This window comes from Schistocerca gregaria, chromosome 5 (genome assembly GCF_023897955.1).
Source record: "Schistocerca gregaria isolate iqSchGreg1 chromosome 5, iqSchGreg1.2, whole genome shotgun sequence".
NCBI lineage: Eukaryota > Metazoa > Arthropoda > Insecta > Orthoptera > Acrididae > Schistocerca > Schistocerca gregaria.
Window position 1 is genome coordinate 250,653,421 of NC_064924.1, and position 22,088 is coordinate 250,675,508.

At 43.8% G+C, this 22,088-nt stretch overlaps 1 protein-coding gene across 1 annotated transcript in view; it reads left to right on the forward strand.

Annotated features, from left to right (window-relative positions):
• The window catches only part of LOC126272046 (thrombospondin type-1 domain-containing protein 4), a 2,052,781-nt gene that overhangs the window by 1,970,469 nt on the left and 60,224 nt on the right, over positions 1–22,088 (forward strand). Inside the window, exons 11-13 of the mRNA XM_049974560.1 lie at positions 5,887–6,026; positions 9,237–9,366; positions 13,716–13,935. Coding sequence (XP_049830517.1) covers positions 5,887–6,026; positions 9,237–9,366; positions 13,716–13,935 — 490 coding nt within the window. The remainder of the gene's footprint in view (positions 1–5,886; positions 6,027–9,236; positions 9,367–13,715; positions 13,936–22,088) is intronic.

Below are 22,088 nucleotides of genomic sequence, written 5' to 3' on the forward strand. Positions count from 1 at the left end.
TTACAATATGGTCTCATTCAAACTACTCGCCCTGAGACGCGATAAACTTCTACCCACGCCGTTTCCACTGTTGATAACATTGCTGAAAGTCTTCAGTTGTGATGTTGTTCAGTTGCCGTGGCTTCCACATCTCCCAAGTGCCGTCCCCGAAGCACCATTTTGCATTTCGGGAACATGAAGAAGTCACACAGGGCTAAATCGGGTGAATAATATAGGTGGTCTGTCACGGTGATTGAGCTTCGGGCCAAACGAGCGACGTGTGAGCGGGCGCATTGTCGTGTTGAAGGATCCGCCTGCCCCCTTTTGCCAACTCCAGTCGAATTCGGGCCACACGAGCTCTGAGACGTGTCAGAACATCAACGTAAAAATTTCCGTTCACTCTCTGGCTGAGAGGGACGAATTCCTTGTGAACAATGCCTCTAGAATCAAATAAAACAAACAACATTGACTTCACATTGGAAGTTGATTTTCGCAACTTTCTTTGTTCTCGGTTCTCCTGCTAGTTTCCATTCCTTGCTTTGATATTTGAGCTCCAAATCGAATTCGTAAAACCAGGACTCGTCTCCAGTGATGACTCGGTTGAGAAAGTCCCCTCATTCCTCTGCTTCCAACCAATCCTCACAGCACTCAACCCTCTTTGCTTTCTGTTCAGCCGGCCGCGGTGGTCTCGCGGTTCTAGGCGCGCAGTCGGCAACCGTGAGACTGCTGCGGTCGCAGGTTCGAATCTTGCCCCGGTGATGGATGTGTGTGATGCCCTTAGGTTAGTTAGGTTTAATTAGTTCTAAGTTCTAGGGGACTGATGACCGCAGCAGTTGAGTCCCATAGTGCTCAGAGCCATTTGAACCATTTTTTTTTTGCTTTCTGTTCGGGCGTCAAGAGCTTCCGTACTATTTTCGCACACAATTTCTTCATTTGAAGTTTTTGTGTTAGGATTTCGTGAACGATTGTTTTGGGGACTGACAGCTCGTCAGCAAACATTCTGACTGTCAATCTACGGTCTTTAAGAACACAAGCCCGAATTAGTTCAACATTTGCATCGGAACTCGATGTCGACGGGCGTCCTGGGCGAGCGTCATCGTTCACTTCTTCTTGGCCATCCCGTAACCTTTTTAAACACTTGTTCACGGTTGGTTCCTTCAGAGAATTGTCTCCGTAAACCTGTTCAAACGCTCAAAAATCTCACGGCCAATGTTGCCTAGCTTTGCAAGAAACGTGATGTTGACGCTCTGTTCCTCAATCAGAGAGAGCTCCATGCCGACGGCAGGTGGAAAAGGGTAACTCTCAACAAGCTGCCGCACACTCCCACCTTCACGCAGAGTGCTCTGACTCGAACTGAGCGTTGATGGGATTGATTACAGTAGTAGTCTCACCTGGTGGTGACTGCAACTTCTAAGATAAAGACATTATTCAACTTTTACGAGGTGCAGTCAAGTTCTAAGTCCTCCGATTTTTTTTTTTCTCCGGACTGGAAAGAGATAGAAACATGCGCATTGTTTTAAAATGAGGCCGCGCTCATTGTCAATATGTCCTAGAGATGGCAGCACCGTACGGCAGATGGAATTTTACCGCCAGGGGCGAGAATGAGAACTGTTTTAAATACTTAAAATGGCGACATTTTCCTTACTTGAACAGCGTGCAATCATTCGTTTTCTGATTTTGCGTGGTGTGAAGCCAATTGAAATTCATCGACAGTTGAAGGGGACATGTGGTGATGGAGTTACGGATGTGTCGAAAGTGCGTCCGTGGGTGCGACAGTTTAATGAAGGCAGAACATCGTGTGACCACAAACCGAAACAACCTCGGGCTCGCTCAAGCCGGTCTGACGACATGATCGAGAAAATGGAGAGAATTGTTTTGGGGGATCACCAAATGACTGTTGAACAGATCGCCTCCAGAGTTGGCATTTCTGTGGGTTCTGTGCACACAATCCTGCATGACGACCTGAAAACGCGAAAAGTGTCATCCAGGTGGTTGCCACGAATGCTGACAGACGACCTCATGGCAGCCCGTGTGGCATGCTGCCAAGTAATGTTGACGCACAACGACGGCATGAATGGGAATTTCTTTTCGTCGGTTGTGACAATGGATGATACGTGGATGCCATTTTTCAATCCAGAAACAAAGAGCCAGTCAGCTCAATGAAAGCACACAGATTCACCGCCACCAAAAAAATTTCGGGTAACCGCCAGTGCTGAAAAAATGATGGTGTCCATGTTCTGGGACAGCGAGGGCGTAATCCTTACCCATTGCGTTCCAAAGGGCACTACGATAACAGGTGCATCCTACGAAAATGTTTTGAAGAACAAATTCCTTCCTGCACTGCAACAAAAACGTCCGGGAAGGGCTGCGCATGTGCTGTTTCACCAAGACAACGCACCCACACATCGAGCTAACGTTACGCAACAGTTTCTTCGTGATAACAACTTTGAAGTGATTCCTCTTCAAATGGTTCAAATGGTTCTGAGCACTATGGGACTCAACTGCTGTGGTCATCAGTCCCCTAGAACTTAGAACTACTTAAACCTAACTAACGTAAGGACATCACACACATCCATGCCCGAGGCAGAATTCGAACCTGCGACCGTAGCAGTCGCACGGTTCCGAACTGCGCGCCTAGAACCGCGAGACCACCGCGGCCGGCTGATTCCTCTTGCTCCCTACTCACCTGACCTGGCTCCTAGTGACTTTTGGCTTTTTCCAATAATGAAAGACACTCTCCGTGGCCGCACATTCACCAGCCGTGCTGCTATTGCCTCAGCGATTTTCCAGTGGTCAAAACAGACTCCTAAAGAAGCCTTCGCCGCTGCCACAGAATCATGGCGTCAGCGTTGTGGAAAATGTGTACGTCTGCAGGGCGATTACGTCGCGAAGTAACGCCAGTGTCATCGATTTTGGGTGAGTAGTTAATTAGAAAAAAAAATCGGAGGCCTTAGAACTTGAATGCACCTCGTATACGTATTTTCCGGACAATCTTCGTATGTCACAGCAGCACTGCTTTCGGTGCCTTTCCCTCCAGATCTTGTTATACAATCATATTAATCTTGCCCGCCACGGTGGTTAGGCACTGACGTCTCGACCAATGGGTGGAACATGTCTAGCGGCCGATACCAACCTCTTGCATTTCAAGATGCATTCTGTAAGCCAAGAATGGGAAATCTCCGCAGATTTTCCCTGTATTCACGTAAATAAACTGAGACTTTCTTTGGTCACTGTGGCAATGGCTGAGTGTGCTCTCCTCCCTACCACCTAATATACAGCACCACACCTGAAACGCTTAGATTCTCTTCTGTTCCGGTTTTCTCGCAGTCCATGACTAACAAGCATACAACGCTGTGCTCCAAACGTACATTCTCATTCTCAGAGATTTCTTCCTCAGAGTGAAACCTATGTTTGATACTAGTAGACTTCCTTCGGGCAGGAATGCCTCTTTTCCGGTGCTAATCTGCTTTTTATGTCTCGTTGCTTCGTCTGTAATTTTTTATTTTGCTTGCAAGATAGCAATTCCTTAACCTCCTCCGCTTCATGATCACCAACTTCGATAATAAGTTTTCCGTTTTATTTCTATTGCACATCGTTACTATCGTCTTTCTTCGATTTGCCCTCGGTTCATACTCTGTTCTCACTAGAGTGATCTTCCATTCAACAGGTCCTCTAATCCTTCCTCACTTTCACTGAAGATCAGTGAGTCTGAGCAATATATTCTTTCTCCCTGAATTGTAAGTCCACTCTTGAACTCTTCTTTTATTATCGCCAATTATTCTTCGATGGTTAGATTGAACAGTAGGGATGAAAGACTGTCTTACCTTTTTTAATCTGAGCTTTTCTTCTTGTTCTTCCAATCTCATTATTCGCCCTTGGTTATTGGACATACATTACCCGTCTTTTCCTACAGCTTACTCAAAATTGTCGCCATTTTACATTGCCTTAACGTCTCTAGATATTTCTTAACATCAGAGCTGCCTCTATGACGCTAATACATTCCCAAAAGCCAAACTGATCGTTGTCTATCAAACCCTTAATTTTCTTTATAACTTTTGAATTTATTATTCTTCTTAGCAACTTGGATGTATGACTTATTTAGCTGATTGTTCGATAATTCTCGCGCTTACCTGCACATCTAAACTTCGTGATTGTGTGAATAATACGTATTCTACACACCGTAAATACTTCTGGGGTTTCGGAAGAAAACTCCAAGACACACAATCAACTGACACATATCAGTGGATAGAGCATCTCTCGAAGTTTTTAGCTCACATTACACATGCTCAATGGCCACCGTCTGCCAATAAAAGTCAGTACACGCGTTCAGCCATTAAAGTCTCTGATACGCATTGCCCGGAAGGGCAAGACAGCAGGCCACTTTGCAGACCTTGTCACTGAGATGTTTATGTGCACGCGCGAAGTAATTCGATGCAACAATAACTGTGATCTGTCTGTTCTGACACGCCTCCCCCCCCCCCCCCCCTAGTCACTACGTCACAGCGCGTATTACGAACCGTAACTTGGAGAGATGCTTTATCCATTGACACGTGTTATTTTTCTGAATCCCTTTTAGTTTCCGGGCAGTCATCATTTGAAACCCCCATAGGTAGTTATGAATAACCTTGCATGTTTGTTATGTTGGTCAGAAAGGGTCAAAACTCAAAGGATAAAGAATTTGTTAGTGCTTAAATTAGTGAAATAAAATATACTAAACGTTACTTTCACATGTTATAATTAAGTATAATGACGTGTTTTGAAAATCTGAATTAGGGCCCCACATGTCATTAAGGGTGCACTCTCCTCAGTGAGCCTATAAAATGAGCGATTTTTAGGATTCCTTTTTTGGAAAACGAATGAAGCAATCAATTAAATCTTTTTTCACTTTATTTATTGATTCTTGGACAACATTTTCTGACTTTTTACACAAATTCAGTTGTCATTAAGCCCTCCATCCGGGGAGTTGAAGTTTCTCTTTTCAGAATGAATTGTGCCTTTGAGTCCTGCAGTGTGAAAATCTTATCGGAAATAAAAAAAAATCTCTTAATCTGTAGTATATTGTGCATAGAGCAACAGCAAAGATTTCTGAAATTTGGAAAAATAATAAAATGGTGGAGTTTTGAAACAAAGGTGTAGTTTTGTTGTGTGTTTTGGTCACTTTTTTTGCAGTAAATAATGAATAAATTAAAATAAAAAATAGCATATTACTCCTTACAGACGTAGACTGTATCTCAAGGTGAAGGAATGGATTGCGGGCACACTGACAAAGATATCGTCTTGAAATTTGGGTAAATTTCTCACGGGAATGTCCGCAAGGAGTAGCAAGCTATTTTTCATTTTAATTTATGCATCAGTTATTGCAAAAACGTAACCAAAAACACACGACAGAACTATATCTTTGTTTCAAACGTCCGTCGTTATATTAGTTTATCAAATTTCATAAAACTTCGCTATTACTACGTGGACAATAACTTATAGCTTAAGAAACTGTTTGTTTTTCTTTTTCAGATAAGATTTGGAGACTGCGTGACTCATGGACACAACTCATTTTGGACAGAGCAACTTTAACTCCTCGGCTGGGGGGCTTAATGATGACGGAATTTCCTTAAAAAATCAGAAAACGTTGTCCAAGAATCAGCAAACAATGTGCAAAAATATTTACGTTAATTTCTTCGTTAGGTTTTCCAAAAAAAAAAATGTAAAAATCGCTTATGTTATAGGCTGGCTGAGGAGAATGGACCTTTAATGCCGTGGGCCTCGCGCGGCCTTAAGCCCTGCACGCTGCGGTTGTAATAGGCAAGCCATTTTATACCAGAAGGACACGTCAGCTGCTGATTATAATTAGTAGACTCTGTGCGCCGTCTGCTTGAGTTTGCCTGTGTTTTGAGTCTGCCGCTGCTGTTGCAGCCCTGCGTTCCCGCACGGCACGGGCGTGCAAGCCACCGAGTCGCAGCCGGCGCCGCCGCCAGCGCGACCCCGCGGCCGCCGCCGCAAGTTCGTCTGGCGCGTCACCGGCTTCTCAGAGTGCTCGCAGACCTGTGGTGGAGGTAAGCTAGCATTCAGCTACTACCACAGATCACCAGTGTGACGACTAAACTGCATGCTAAACAGCCCAAGAGACGGTTTTCGCTTTGCGTCTTAATTTGTGAAGCCCGACATTACCCTCGACTGTGAACGAATACAGACTCCACTTTCAGTACCATTCCGAAATAGGCTCGCGGTAGTCTACACCACCAGAATACAAAACCTGGATATTTTTCCCTTCCACAGTCGTCTCCGTCGACAAAATTCTCATTTGTCTCGCTTTCAGTTCAACTGTGTACCGTGGATTTCTGTATTATCCCCACATAAAGACGCCAATCACAATGGAGGAGGGTCATGACCTTCTCCCATTAAAAAAAAAAAGGTTTTGGGAGGCGTTTATATTTTGTATGTTTACCAATTTCCAAATTCACAGCTAAATTCCAGAAAATAAAGTATGCGTCAAACCGAAGAGTCTCTAAATTAGTGATAAGATCTACAACTTAGAAGATACGTTTAACACAAGATAATTTTTAGTTCCTCGCGTTAGTGCATACTCACGTGGCCTGACCGGTGACATTCAAGCCATATACATGAGCACAGTCACAGACTGAGCGTACCTGCTGCCAACAACAAATCCGAAACAATTTTATGTTCACCACAAATAAACTGGCAAAATACTACAAGTTGAGTAATGCAAGACAGAGGGCGAAAGTAAGTAACAGAAAGCGAGAATTAGTAACAGAAAGGCTTTCTTCCTGGACGTAGGCAGAAACTGCGGAAACAAGCAAAACTCCCCTCACTGATGTGTAAATCCAGACTGAAAAGATGAATGACAATTTGTACCAAGGTGAGGATCGGAGCCCGGGTCCCCTGCTCACTAGGCAGATGCATTAACTCTTACGCTACTCTGGCACAATGGATTTGCGTAACTGCACGGACTGCCCTAGCATGCCTCTCTCTTATGTCCAAATTTCCATTCACGCTTCTGCCCACTTGGTGCACCCCTAACCTCGAACAGTGACGGGAGACCAGGGCTCGAATCCCATCTGTGATAAAAAAATTATTCATCGCATGTACACATCAAAGATGTTTGAGACCTGAAAAGTTCTCTGGAAGCATATAGTGTCGTTCGATCTCCTTACTGAGTTTGCTGAACGGGGTTGTTGGCCGCAGTGCTTGGTGAAATCCTGGTGATTGAGGATGTACACGTCGCTTTTATATCGAGCAAATTATGCAGTCATCAAAGAAGTGAGAGTTTGTTACTATTACATTTCTTAAATTAAATGCGTGGCACAAGTGTTTCTCAGTTTTTCGGACGTAGGTTTTCAAATGGGTTATATAGATATATATAAATTGCAGGTTTCTACAAGTTATGATTAGTCAATATGCTGTTAACCAATGTAAAAAATTATTATTATTGAAATAAAATACTTGATATATTTTACGGTAGTTAAACAATTTATTGTCGCTATATTAAAACAATTTATTCCGTAAACAGTTCCAAATATATTTTGACCTATTTTCAGTTCTTTTTAAGCTCATACAAGTTGTAATTTGTTTATTGCAATTGTACAGTACATTTTATTGTTATTATTAAAATCATAGGTATCTGTGGGAAGATGAAAGTGAGGGTGTGTGGAAGGACGTGACAGAGACAATAACAAACTGAGAGGACATGGGTGGAGGGAGGGGAGGTGAGGAGAAGGACACTGACGGGGGGGGGGGGGAGAGGTCAAGGGAAAGAGGGGGAAAGGAGAAAGGAGGATATGGGCAGAGAGATAGGTGAGAAGGAGGTGGCTGAGGTGGAGGAGTAGATGGAGAGAGACAGGTTGGAAGAGGAGAGGGACAGAGGAAGGGGGAAGAGGTAGAGAGAAAGAAAAAGGGGGGAGAAGGAGATGCGCGCAATATATGTGACTCACGCGTACACGGTTCCATCTGATATTAATTTCCTGTCAATTAAACGAAAGCTATGTGTTTTATCTTGAAGAATGTGGAGCTTCTGTTGATCCTCAGTGTAGCAGGAAAGCCGGTCGCGGTGGCCGAGCGGTTCTAGGCGCTCCAGTCCGTAACCGCACTGCTGATTTCCCTAAATCGTTTCAGGCAAATGCCGGGATGGTTCCTTCGAAAGGGCACGGCTGATTTCCTTCCCAATCCTTCCCTAACCCGAGCTTGCGCTCCGTCTCTAATAACCTAGTTGTCGACGGGACGTTAAACACTAACCACCACCACCACCACGCACTGCTGCTACGGTCGCAGGTTCGAATCCTGCCTCGGGCATGGATGTGTGTGATGTCCTTAGGTTTAAATAGTTCTAAGTCTAGGGGACTGATGACCTCAAATGAGTCCCATAGTGCTCAGAGCCATTTGAACCATTTGTAGTAGGAATATTGATATGCGGAGGTAGTTAGCGACACAGCTGATTAAAAGTTCCAAGTGAAAGATCTGAAGAAGAGCTTTCACACGGCCTCCCATTTGGACATTTTAATGATATTCGAAGGTACTGGTTAACAAATTATTACCCAAGCACCGAAATAGTTTTGAGGATACTAAAATGGCAGTGACGGCTGCATATAGTGAACAGAGATGCAGGAAACTGAAGACGATAAAAACCTATTTAAGGTTGAGTTTTGGCGCAAGCAGTCTGCTGAATTTAGCTGTCTTGTCGACAGAATACGACACATCTGCCAAACTTAACTTCAGTGGCATAGTGAACGAATTTGCTCCTCTCTGAGCAACGAAATACAAAGTAAATTTACAATAAATCACAGTTCCTGGAAAGGGATAGTTACTCAACTCTTAATTCCAGCTTTTTTATTTCTAATTAGTTATTTATGCGCTATTAATAACTTATGAGGAGCAAATACATTTTTTCTTTAATGTACAGTGACTTCCATAAACATTGAGTTATATATTTTCTCCTACTTTCAGTTCTTTTTTTAAGATGTAATTTAATTTATTTACTTCAATTGTACAATTAAATTGTTATGTGCAATGTTTTATTCCAATACGGTCCATTTACGTAATATATTTTTCAGCAGTGGTTCTATTTTATATTCATTAAACCTACGTTAAGGTTGTAAAATTTGTGTACAAAAATTACAAAAAGGTAGTTTTGCGGGGAGAGGGAATGGGGAGGAAAGCAGTTCTACCGGGAGCTGATAGCTTGGACCTGTTCCGCCTTGCCCCCATGTATCCTGTGTCAGTGCGTGCACGCCGCACGTGTGGTGTTCCAGGCGTGCAGACGGCGGTGGTGCAGTGCGTGCGGGAGGCGACGCAGCAGGTGGTGCCCGAGAGGCGCTGCCCCGAGAAGCGGCCGCCCCCGCAGACGCGCCGCTGCCACACCAAGCAGCCCTGCCCGCCGCAGTGAGTACAACACCTAAACGCCACCACCCACTCACTCACTTGCCCGCGATTTTTATTTCATTCATCGTTTAGTGTTTGCAGTAAGAGCGTAGAACACATCATTAAAATGAAATTTAAATGCACAATAGTAGCTCGATAACACTCGGTTGTTGGCAATTTTGCTTTGCCCCTGCGTAATAGCGTATATCTACATCCACATTCATATCCCTCAAGCTACCGTATGGTGTTTGGAACACGATATCATGTTCCACTACTAATCATTTCTTTTCTTATTCCACTCGTAAATGGAGCGAGGGAAAAACGACTGTCTACAGGATGTCTCAAACCTTTTGGGTCAAATTGGAACAGCCGATAATGTCCCAGAATGAGTTTTTCACTCTGCAGCGGAGTGTGCGCTGACATGAAACTGGTATTTCAGCTGATATGTGTCCACAACCGATTACGTAGATATAGAGAACAAATAATCGGAAATGCATATTTATTGTGTTATGGACATACACAGCGTACACCGGATAACAACAACGTAGCTCGTAGTAAATGTTCGAAGTGCCGACCGCCAGTCTCATTGTGTGCATGCCAATGGGTGCACGCAGTTCTACAGTACTCTCTCAAAGATCCCAGGTGTCTGTTGTACGAGGGGACAGGCAGCTTGGACCCGAGCAAGTAAGTCTTCCTCTGTTTCTACCGAGATTTCACACACCAACGTCTTGACTTAAACTCAGAGGAAAAAGGCGAGAGGTCTGAGACCTGGTGATCGCATTGGCCACAGGACAGGACCTCCTCTCCTTCGAATGCAACTTCGTGTGTACGTATTGCCCAGGTGCTCGCAGACATTAGTACTGAAGTGGGGTTGTGCACCGTTGTGCTGAAACCACATCCTCCCCCGCTCAACAACGGCTACAGTCCTTAAGAACAATGGCAGCACATCTTACAGGAACACCATACAATTTGGACCAGTCAAATGGGAAGGCAGAGACTCGTTGCTGATGACCACCGATGGGGGTGACGTGGAGATTGTCCTGTCTCCAAGCTTGACTGTTGCGGCTGTTGAAAATGCATCCCGAGTCACGCTGAACAATAACTATGCGCTAACTTCAGTGTGGAACCGCGAGACCGCTACGGTCGTGGTTCGAATCCTGCCTCGGGCATGGATGTGTGTACTGTCCTTAGATTAGTTAGGTTTAAGTAGTTCTAAGTTCTAGGGGACTGATGACCTCAGATGTTAAGTCCCATAGTGTTCAGAGACATTTGAACCATTTGAACTATGAGCTACGTTGTTGTTACGCGGTGTACGCAATGTGTGTCTATAACTCAATAAATATGCTTTTCCGCCCATTGGTTACCTATCCTGATAAAATCTGATATGTACCCACTACCACTTGTTTCAGGTCGACACAAAAGACTTGATACCTCCTTAATGCTTCTGTGCGAGCCCTAATTTCACTTGTGTTCCCGGTCCTTTAGTGAAATTACGTTGGCGGCAGTAGAATCGTTCTGCAGTCAGCTGCAAGTACTTGTTCTTTAAATTTTCTCTTCTTCCCGCTAACGGTTTCCATTTGAGTCCACTAAGCATCTCAGCAACACTCCCGTGTTCATCGAACCTATCAGTAACAAATCTAGCAGCACGCCTCTGAACTGCTTCGATGTCTTCCTTAATCCTCCTTGATGGGGATCCCGAACACTCAAGAAGTACTGAATAATGGGTCGCACAAGTGTTCTACACACTGTCTTCTTTGTAGACGAACTACACTTGCTGGTCGGAGTGGCCGAGCGGTTCTAGGCGCTACAGACTGGAACCGCGCGACCGCTACGGTCGCAGGTTCGAATCCTGCCTCGGGCATGGATGTGTGTGATGTCCTTAGGTTACTTAGATTTAAGTAGTTCTAAGTTCTAGGGGACTGATTACCTCAGCAGTTAAGCGAGGTGGCGCAGTGGTTAGACACTGGACTCGCATTCGGGAGGACGACGGTTCAATCCCGCGTCCGGCCGTCCTGATTTAGGTTTTCCGTGATTTCCCTAAATCGGTCCAGGCAAATACCGGGATGGTTCGTTTGAAAGGGCACGGCCGACTTCCTTCCTAATCCGATGAGACCGATGACCTCGCTGACTGGTCTCCTTCCCCAAATAACCCAACCCAACGTTTATTACGAAAGCAAGCGTTCAAACTTGATACCACAAGAAGAACTACGAAATCTGCTTTCGCTATTAATAAAGGATAGCAGGGAAAGAACTATGCTTCATGCTCGACGCAACACTTACTTTTCCACTCATTTAGCTTATATCTGTTGAGAGTTTACCTTTTTTTTTGTTACCCGACATCTTCCGTCTGAAGTCACTGATCAGTTTTAGCAGTGCATCACACTGTTGAGAGCACTTCTTTAATATACACAGCTAAATATGCTGTAGAAGTGTCAATATATCACCACTGGGCCCAAAATGGCGGCCACTGGCAAGTTGCCCGTACACTGTACAGCGCCACAGATTTGCACCTGCTGGTCAAAATCAGAAGTAATTGCTTTCGGCGTTAAGTCGATTCCGCATTAAAGCATTAGCATATCTACCACGTTTCGCTGCCATACGATAATTACAACCCATATTGAACTTTCATGAGCAGCTATACTACTGGCCATCAAAATTGCTACACCACGAAGATGAAGTGCTACAAAAGCGAAATTTAACCGACAGGAATAAGATGCTGTGATATTCATGTCATTAGCTTTGCCCACATCTCGTGGTCGTGGGGTAGCGTTCTCGCTTCCCACGCCCGAGTTCACGAGTTCGATTCCCGGCGGGGTCAGGGATTTTCTCTGCCTCGTGATGGCTGGGTGTTGTGTGCTGCCCTAAGGTTAGTTAGGTTTAAGTAGTTCGAAGTTATAGAGGACTGATGACCATAGATGTTAAGTCCCATAGTGCTCAGAGCCATTTGAACCATTTTCATTAGTTTTTCAGAACATTCACACAAGGTTGGCGCCTGTGGCGACACCTACAACGTGCTGACATGAGGAAAGTTTCCAGCCGATTTATCATACACAAACAGCAGTTGACCGGCGTTGCCTGGTAAAACGTTGTTGTGATGCCTCGTGTAAGGCGGAGAAATGCGTACCATCACGTTTCCGACTTCGATAAAGGTCGGATTGTAGCCTAGCGCGATTGCGGTTTATCGTATCGCGACATTGCTGCTCGCGCCGGTCGTGATCCAATGACTGTTAGCAGAATATGGAATCGGTGGGTTCAGGAGGGTAATACGGAACGCCGTGCTGGATGCCAACGGCCTCGTATCACTAGCACTCGAGCTGACAGCCATCTTATCCGCAAGGCTATAACAGTTCGTGCAGCCACGTCTCGATCCCAGATGGGGACGTTAGCAAGACAACAATCATCTGCACGAACAGTTCGACGACGTTTGCAGCAGCATGGACTGTCAGCTCGGAGACCATGGCTGCGGTTACCCTTGACGCTGCATCACAGACAGGAGCGCCTCCGATGGTGTACTCAACGACGAACCTGGGTGCACGAATGGCAAAACGAAATTTTTTCGGATGAATCCAGGTTCTTTTTACAGCATCATGATGGTCGCATCTGTGTTTGGCGACATCGCGGTGAAAGCACATTGGAAGCGTGTATTCGTCATCGCCATACTGGCGTATCACCCGGCGTGACGGTATGGGGTGCCATTGGGTTACCCGTCTCGGTCACCTCTTGTTCGCATTCACGGCACTTTGAACAGTGGACGCTACATTTCAGATGTGTTACGACCCGTGGCTCTACCCTTCATTCGATCCCTGGGAAACCCTACATTTCAGCAGGATAATGCGCGACCGCATTTTGCAGGTCCTGTACGGGGCCATTCTGGATACAGAAAATGTTCGACTGCTGCCCTGGCCAGCACATTCTCCAGATCTCTCACCAATTGAAAACGTCTGGTCAACGGTGGGCGAGCAACTGGCTCGTCACAATACGCCAGTCACTACTCTTGATGAGCTGTGGTATCGTGTTGAAGCTGTACCTGTACTCGCCATCCAGGCTCTGTCAGACTCAATGCCCAGGCGTATCAAGGCCGTTACTACGGCCAGAGGTGGTTGGTCTGGGTACTGATTTCTCAGGACCTATGCACCTAAACTGCGTGAAAATGTAATCATGTCAGTTCTAGTATAGTATATTTGTCCAATGAATATCCGTTTATCATCTGCATTTCTTCTTGGTGTAGCAATTGTAATGGCCAGTAGTGTAGATCTGATTTTGGAGAGTCCCACCAGGTTAGAGAGCCCCCCTGGCAGCAGGGGTCGCTGTCACTAGCCCCGCACCCCCTGCGTGGTGAACCTCACGCTGGGCTCTGCTGCGCTGTGCAGGTGGGAGGCCGGCGAGTGGAGCCCCTGCTCTGTGAGCTGCGGCCGCGGCGGCTCCCAGGCGCGCTCCGTCGTGTGCCGCCAGCAGCTGACGGCGGATCTCAACATGGTCGTGACGGACGGCGCGTGCGCCATGACGCCGGCGCCGGCGCGCTCGCAGCCCTGCGACGGGCCGCCCTGCCCGGGACACGAGCCCGAGTGGCGCGCCGGGCCCTGGGGAGAGGTGAGTGCCTGCTCCCGACCAACACCTGTCAAGGACAGGCCCTTCCTGCATCCCTCGATTCCGAAAACGTGTGGTTACGTACTCTTATTAAATTAGCTAGTGACACTGAATAAAGTACATTAAGCTTTGTGCAGAACTATAGAGGGGTCTCATGGAAGTGGTAAATCTCAAATGAACACTCTTGTACAGAATCTAGAAGAGCGAAGCGTTCCAAAGAATTGGAAAATGGCACACGTCATTCCCGTTTTCAAGAAGGGACGTCGAACAGATGTGCAGAACTATAGACCTATATCTCTAAAATCGATCAGTTGTAGAATTTTGTGCAGAACTATAGAGGGGTCTCATGGAAGTGGTACATCTCAAATGAACTCTGTTGTACAGAATCTAGAAGAGCGAAGCGTTCCAAAGGATTGGAAAAGGGCACAGGTCATCCCCGTTTTCAAGAAGGGACGTCGAACAGATGTGCAGAACTGTAGACCTATATCTCTAACGTCGATCAGTTGTAGAATTTTGGAACACGTATTATGTTCGAGTATAATCTCTTTTCTGGAGACTAGAAATCTACTCTGTAGGAATCAGCATGGGTTTCGAAAAAGACGGTCGTGTGAAACCCAGCTCGCGCTATTCGTCCACGAGACTCACAGGGCCATAGACACGGGTTCACAGGTAGATGCCGTGTTTCTTGACTTCCGCAAGGCGTTTGACACAGTTCCCCACAGTCGTTTAATGAACAAAGTAAGAGCATACGGACTATCAGACCAATTGTGTGATTGGATTGAGGAGTTCCTAGATAATAGAACGCAGCATGTCATTCTCAATGGAGAGAAGTCTTCCGAAGTAAGAGTGATTTCAGGTGTGCCGCAGGGGAGTGTCATAGGACCGTTGCTATTCACAATATACATAAAAGACCTGGTGGATGACATCGGAAGTTCACTGAGGCTTTTTGCAGACGATGCTGTGGTGTTTCAGTTTTGCTTCCATTATCAACCGCCATGTCAGAACTGCGTTTCTGGTGCCGTTACCTATCCTGAAACCTAGGTGATTGTCAACCATCAGATCCTAAATTTTCTCTTCCATTCTTCTGTATGTTCTTTGGGGTGTTAGAGTTACTTTAGCGTGGTAGGACGTCAAACGGGCCGAATTGGAGCAGGAGAGGCACCACAGAACATTTTATTTTCTACTGTCTGTACTTTTACAAATAAATTCATAAAACTTTGTCAGCATGACCAGGAAGGATTCAGGATTCACACTCATAGCAGTGGAAGTGCAAAAACATAACAAAATAAGTTTTTTTTAGATATGAAATTTCATCATTTTCTCATTTACTGTAGGTTGCATTTATTGCTGTAGTTACATTTTTCTTCACAAGTAAGAGAGATCCTTCGATGAATTTTGCACAGCATACAAACCATACTTACAGGTGTATGAAACTCTAGAATTTTCCAAATCTATTAAAAACTGTGGTAAAAATTGAGATAATTAACTCGATGTTAACAAATTTCTCTTCTTCAGAAATGCTTTCCTTGCCATTGCCAGTCTACATTTTATATCCTCTCTACTTCGACCATCATCAGTTATTTTGCTCCCCAAATAGCAAAACTCTTTTACGACTTTAAGTGTCTCATTTCCTAATCTAATTCCCGCAGCATCACCCGACTTAATTCGACTACATTCCATTATCCTCATTTTGCTTTTGTTGATGTTCATCTTATATACCCCTCTCAAGACACTGTCCATTCCATTCAACTGCTCTTCCAAGTCATTTGCTGTCTCTGACAGAATTACAATGTCATCGGCGAACCTCAAAGTTTTTATTTCTTCTCCATGGATTTTAATACCTACTCCGAATTTTTCTTTTGTTTCCTTTACTGCTTGTTCAATATACAGATTGAATAACATCGGGGAGAGGCTACAACCCTGTCTTACTCCCTTCCCAACCACTGCTTCCCTTTCATGTCCCTCGACTCTTATAACTGCCATCTGGTTTCTGTACAAATTGTAAATAGCCTTTCGCTCCCTGTACTTTACCCCTGCCACCTCCAGAATTTGAAAGAGAGTATTCCAATCTACATTGTCAAAAGCTTTCTCTAAGTCTACAAATGCTAGAAACGTAGGTTTGCCTTTCCTTAATCTTTCTTCTAAGATGAGTCGTAAGGTCAGTATTGCCTCACGTGTTCCAGTATTTCTACGGAATCCAAACTGATCTTCCCCGAGGTCAGCTTCTATTAGTTTTTCCATTCGTCTGTAAAGAATTCGCGTTAGTATTTTGCAGCTATGGCTTATTAAACTGATAGTTCGGTAATTTTCACATCTGTCAACACCTGCTTTCTTTGGGATTGGAATTATTATATTCTTCTTGAAGTCTGAGGGTATTTCGCCTGTCTCATACATCTTGCTCACCAGATGGTAGAGTTTTGTCAGGACTGGCTCTCCCAAGGACGTCAGTAGTTCCAATGGAATGTCGTCTGCTCCGGGGGCCTTGTTTCGACTCAGGTCTTTCAGTGCTCTGTCAAACTCTTCACGCAGTATCATATCTCCCATTTCATCTTCATCTACCTCCTCTTCCATTTCCATAATATTGTCCTCAAGTACATCACCCTTGTATAGACCCTCTATATACTCCTTCCACCTTTCTGCTTTCCCTTCTTTGCGTGGAACTGGGTTTCCATCAGAGCTCTTGATGTTCATACAAGTGCTTCTCTTATCTCCAAAGGTCTCTTTAATTTTCGTGTAGGCAGTATCTATCTTAAAGCTAGTAAGATAAGCCTCTACATCCTTACATTTGTCCTCTAGCCATCCCTGCTTAGCCATTTTGCACTTCCTGTCGATCTCATTTTTGAGACGTTTCTATTCCTTTTTGCCTGTTTCATTTATTGCATTTTTATATTTTCTCATTTCATCAATTAAATTCAATATTTCTTCGGTTAGCCAAGGATTTCTACTAGCCCTCGTCTTTTTACCTGGTTGATCCTGTGCTGCCTTCACTACTTCATCCCTCAAAGCTACCCATTCTTCTTCTACTGTATTTATTTCCCACATTCCTGACAGTTGTTCCCTTATGCTCTTCCTGAAACCCTGTACAACCTCTGGTTCTTTTAGTTTATCCAGGTCCCATCTCCTTAAATTCCCATCTTTTTGCAGTTTCTTCAGTTTTAATCTACAGGTCATAACCAATAGATTGTGGTCAGAGCCCACATCTGCCCCTGAAAATGTCTTACAATGTAAAACCTGGTTCCATCCCTCAAAGCTACCCATTCTTCTTCTACTGTATTTATTTCCCACATTCCTGACAGTTGTTCCCTTATGCTCTTCCTGAAACCCTGTACAACCTCTGGTTCTTTTAGTTTATCCAGGTCCCATCTCCTTAAATTCCCATCTTTTTGCAGTTTCTTCAGTTTTAATCTACAGGTCATAACCAATAGATTGTGGTCAGAGCCCACATCTGCCCCTGAAAATGTCTTACAATGTAAAACCTGGTTCCTAAATCTCTGTCTTACCATTATATAATCCATCTGATACCTTTTAGTATCTCCAGGGTTCTTCCATGTATACAACCTTCTTTCATGATTCTTAAACCAAGTGTTACCTATGATTAATTTGTGCTCTGTGCAAAATTCTATCAGGCGGCTTCCTCTTTCATTTCTTCCCCCCAATCCATATTCACCTACTATGTTTCCTTCGCTCACTTTTCCTACTGACGAATTCCAGTCACCCATGACTATTAAATTTTCGTCTCTCTTCACTATCTGAATAATTTCTTTTATGTCATCATACATTTCCTCAATTTCTTCATCATTTGCAGAGCTAGTTGGCATATAAACTTGTACTACTGTAGAAGGTGTGGGCTTCGTATCTATCTTGGCCACGATAATGCATTCACTATGCTGTTTGTAGTAGCTTACCCGCATTCCCATTTTTCTATTCATTATTAAACGTACTCCTGCATTACTCCTATTTGATTTTATGTTTATAACCCTGTTTTCACCTGACCAGAGGTCTTGTTCCTCCTGTCACCGAACTGCAGTAATTCCCACTATATCTAACTTTAACCTGTCCATTTCCCTTTTTAAATTTTCTAACCTACCTGCCCGATTAAGGGATCTGACATTCCACGCTCCGATCCGTAGAACGCCAGTTTTCTTTCTCCTGATAACGACATCCTCTACAGTAGTCCCCGCCCGGAGATCCGAATGGGGGACTATTTTACATCCGGAATATTTTACCCAAGAGGACACCATCATCATTTAATCATACAGTAAAGCTGCATGCCCTCGGGAAAGATTACGGCCGCAGTTTCCCCTTGCTTTCAGCCGTTTGCAGTACCAGCACAGCAAGGCCGTTTTGGTTATTGTTACAAGGCCAGATCAGTCAATCATCCAGACTGTTGCCCTTGTAACTACTGAAAAGGCTGCTGCCCCTCTTCAGGAACCACACGTTTGTCTGGCCTCTCAACAGATACCCCTCCGTTGTGGTTGTACCTACGGTACGGCTATCTGTATCGCTGAGGCACCCAAGTCTCCCCACCAACGGCAAGGGCCATGGTTCATGGGTTGGGGGGGGGGGGGGGGGGGGCGGCATAACTTGTGATGTTTGCATTTAAGCTTCATTTTACTTTCTTCAAACGACTCGCAACAGGTGAAGCATGAAAACCTCTTTTCGTTTACAAACTAACACAATTGTGAAAATCATTGCATACAATTCTAGGCATTAAGGTCACGCATGATCAAATTGAATAGTTAAAAATGTCACAGCACTTGAGTTGCTACAAAGTCAAACGGTACGTAAAGCTCGTGTTATGCCATACTAGACCTGTTTTTATTATTATTGTGCTTTTACGGCCTCATTGGACCACTTCAGTCAATTTCTTTCCGGTCTTCCTAAGATTTCTCATTGTTTTTTCCTTCTTGGCTTTCCAGTATTTCTTCATTCTATCCGACCTTTGTTTTCGTTCCACTTCTGAAAATACCCTTTTAGATGTTTCTCTTTTATCAATTTTTGACAAGAATCTAATATTTCTATTTTTTAATTTATTTACTTGTTTTGATTTGGTTTTCAAGTCCTCCAGCGTTATGTTTAGTTCTTTCATGTCTTCTTTTATTTCCTTTATCCAGACAGGTTGTTGTTTTTGTTTCCAGAGTTTCTCCAAAATTTTGCGTATTAATCTGTCTTCAGGTGTTCTCAATAGATGGCCAAAAAATCATATTCTCTTCTTTCTCATGGTATCCGTTACTGGTTCTATCTCCTGATATACTACTGCATTTGGGACAATACGCCATTCTCCTGCTTTTTGGTACTTTTTATTGATGAATTAAATTTGTCAATAGGGACACAAAAATCTGACACAGTGCTCTTAAACAGTACACTGAAGTTGTTCGTGGCTGTTTCTAGATAGTCCTACTAGATGTGGAGCTTCTCCTCAGTGCAGCCAAGGTTATGAGGATGGGGAAGGGGGCAGGATGAGTAGCGAGCGCAGCTCGTGTTAGTTTCGTGGTGACTGTCGGCATCTCCCAAACATTGTAGCTATCAGCGTTGGCAACTCAGCTGATTTCCGGCTGATTCTGGCAAATTTGCATTCCTTAAAGGCGAAAAATATTATTCTCAACCGACTGCCAAAAATCTGTATTTTAAAAATATTAAACACAATTAAATAATTAACTCACATTGCTGCTAAAATATTAACATTCAAACAAGAAACCCCACTGAATTCAGAATGGAGTTAATATTGCGTGGCGTCTGACGCACTAACAGACTGCAGCAAGACCACAGTGGGTTGTTGAATTAACTATCGCACCTGCTATAATACAGTCTTCAGTAGTATTACAGCTATTCTTATTATCAATAATATGTTGGCAACAGGTTTTAATCGTTTTCAGTTCATTTATTTAAATCTTTTTCACTTTGAATGAGAAGGCAGTTCTTAGAAGTGTGTACGTTTAGTTAAAAATGCTGAAGAAATCTACAGCACAACAATTGAGTGAATAATGGTTTAAAGACGTGGAGTTAAAAAAGACTAGGTTCGAAAGATGCCGACAGATAAAAGTGCGAAGAGGTTTTTGTCAACGTCTTCAAGCATATGAAAGCGGCTAAACGAGTTTCTTGTGTTAGACACTCTAAAGTGAATTTTCAGCCCAAATTTCTATCAGTCACAACAGCTATGGCCGAGATCAGAATGACATTATTTGTGTGTGTTGATCACCTTATCGATCTGAGCAACCCTTGTTTCCAAATAAGTGATCTGAAAATAACATTGCACAAAATCCAGTCATGTGGTAAAAATGTAAATATCCGCACCTTAAAGTTTTGTTTAAAATTATCTTGCTGATAGTTCGTATAGCTTACTTATTTACGAGAGCACCGGCACTACTATTACGAGACAATAAAGTGTTTGTATTTTGTACTCTCAAAAAAAGCTAAAGATGTGTAGTTTCAGTGTTTTTGAAATTCTTAGAGATTGACTCAGTGAAGCAACAACAGCAACTGTTGAAGATGTGGAAGCTATATTAACTGACTTTGAGCTGAATTTGCAGAAGATGTGTGGTATAGACGCAGATATCGCATCTGTTATAGTTGGCAAAGACAACGGAGTTTATGCCCTCCTCAAGTTAGAAATTCCACTCTTAATCCTCATACCATTTTCTTGCCACTCCACCCAGATGCCCTTTCACATTCCTGTAAAGGACAACACCAGCCCATTTGAAATTCATTTCTTCAGAAGCCCATAATTGGTTTCACATCTCCTCGGGAAGCAAAAATCGTATAAGGATCTATACAAAACATGAGGATCCGTTGGGGATACTGACAACCACAGGAACACAATATATCGCAATTGATCCCGTCTGTGAACTTGTACTTAGTCAGTGGGAGGCTGTAACAGAGTACTTCGGGGAAGTCTCAGTGACTGACAAGTGCTATACCGATCAAGACACTGCGTTAAATGAATAAAGGCAGTAACAACAAATTGTTTTTCATATTTCTACGAACGTTTCTCCGAGAGGGCAAAGTAGTTAAAAAGGCGCTCCAGTCTATATATGCTGACCCCACAAAGCTGCTACAAGATTTCACTATTTTAATCAGAACAGTTGTACAAATGGCAATCGTAAACGGGTTTCAAGAGGATCTGTCTTTTGTAAATGTTAAGAATTTCCTTCACCACAATCACATTTGGGTTCCGTTTTTGAGAATTAAATAGGAATTTTGCATACCATAAGGACTGTGGATACTAAAATCGGAATTCATAAATTTTGCATTAATTTTATTGTACGCTATGTCAGTAAGCTCCAATCCGGTCTCGCAAAGAATGTTGAAGTACTACGCAAGGTATAATCTACAACACCAGAAAACTGTTTAAGAAGAGAAAAAGGACACTATCATACAATTAGCCATCACACCGCCCATCCTGTCCGACGCAAAACTCCAGTGGCAGAAAATCTACTTTGTGGAGTGGGAGAATGTGACAGACACGATTGGAATTTGGTCTGAAGTATCAAAATATGAGTCTTTCGAAGAACTCTGCAGCTTGGCTGAGATAACGTATGAGTAATGCTACCTTGGTCAAATGCAGAAGCTGAGAGGAGGTTTAGTGAAAGGCACATTGTCTGAAGTTCGGATAGGATCAGGATGGGGAACGCCATTGCTCAATTCTATTCTGCGGATTCTCGCTAGCCTTTGGAGCGTCGGAATGTGCTGTCACACTTCCAATTTGAAGACGTTTACAGCTGTTGCGACCTGCGACATAAAAATCGCCCTCCAGTTGAATTTAACAATGAATCTAACGCTACGCTAGCAACAGTTGTGTGGACTTGTCTCCAGTTTTCAAATAACAGGCAGTTACGGTGTGTTCCGACAGCACAAGATGACATGCACGCTATACTGTACACAGTGCTGTACAAGATCACTTGTTCACCTGTAATTATGATTCATGTTCCACTGAATGGATAAGGCTTTAAATAAGTAGGTCTTTGGCCAGCAAGTAGTAAGTTGTATTGTTGTAACAGAGCTATGAAACCGTCCAATTGTCGCGCCACTTACTCACACACTCGTTGTCAGAACAGTATAGTAGTTGATGTTTTGTCAGACAAACTGCAACAGTTCTTTCTCATATTAGTGGTATTATTGCTGCAGTACTGTGAAACGCAATGCCAAAACTTGCCTGC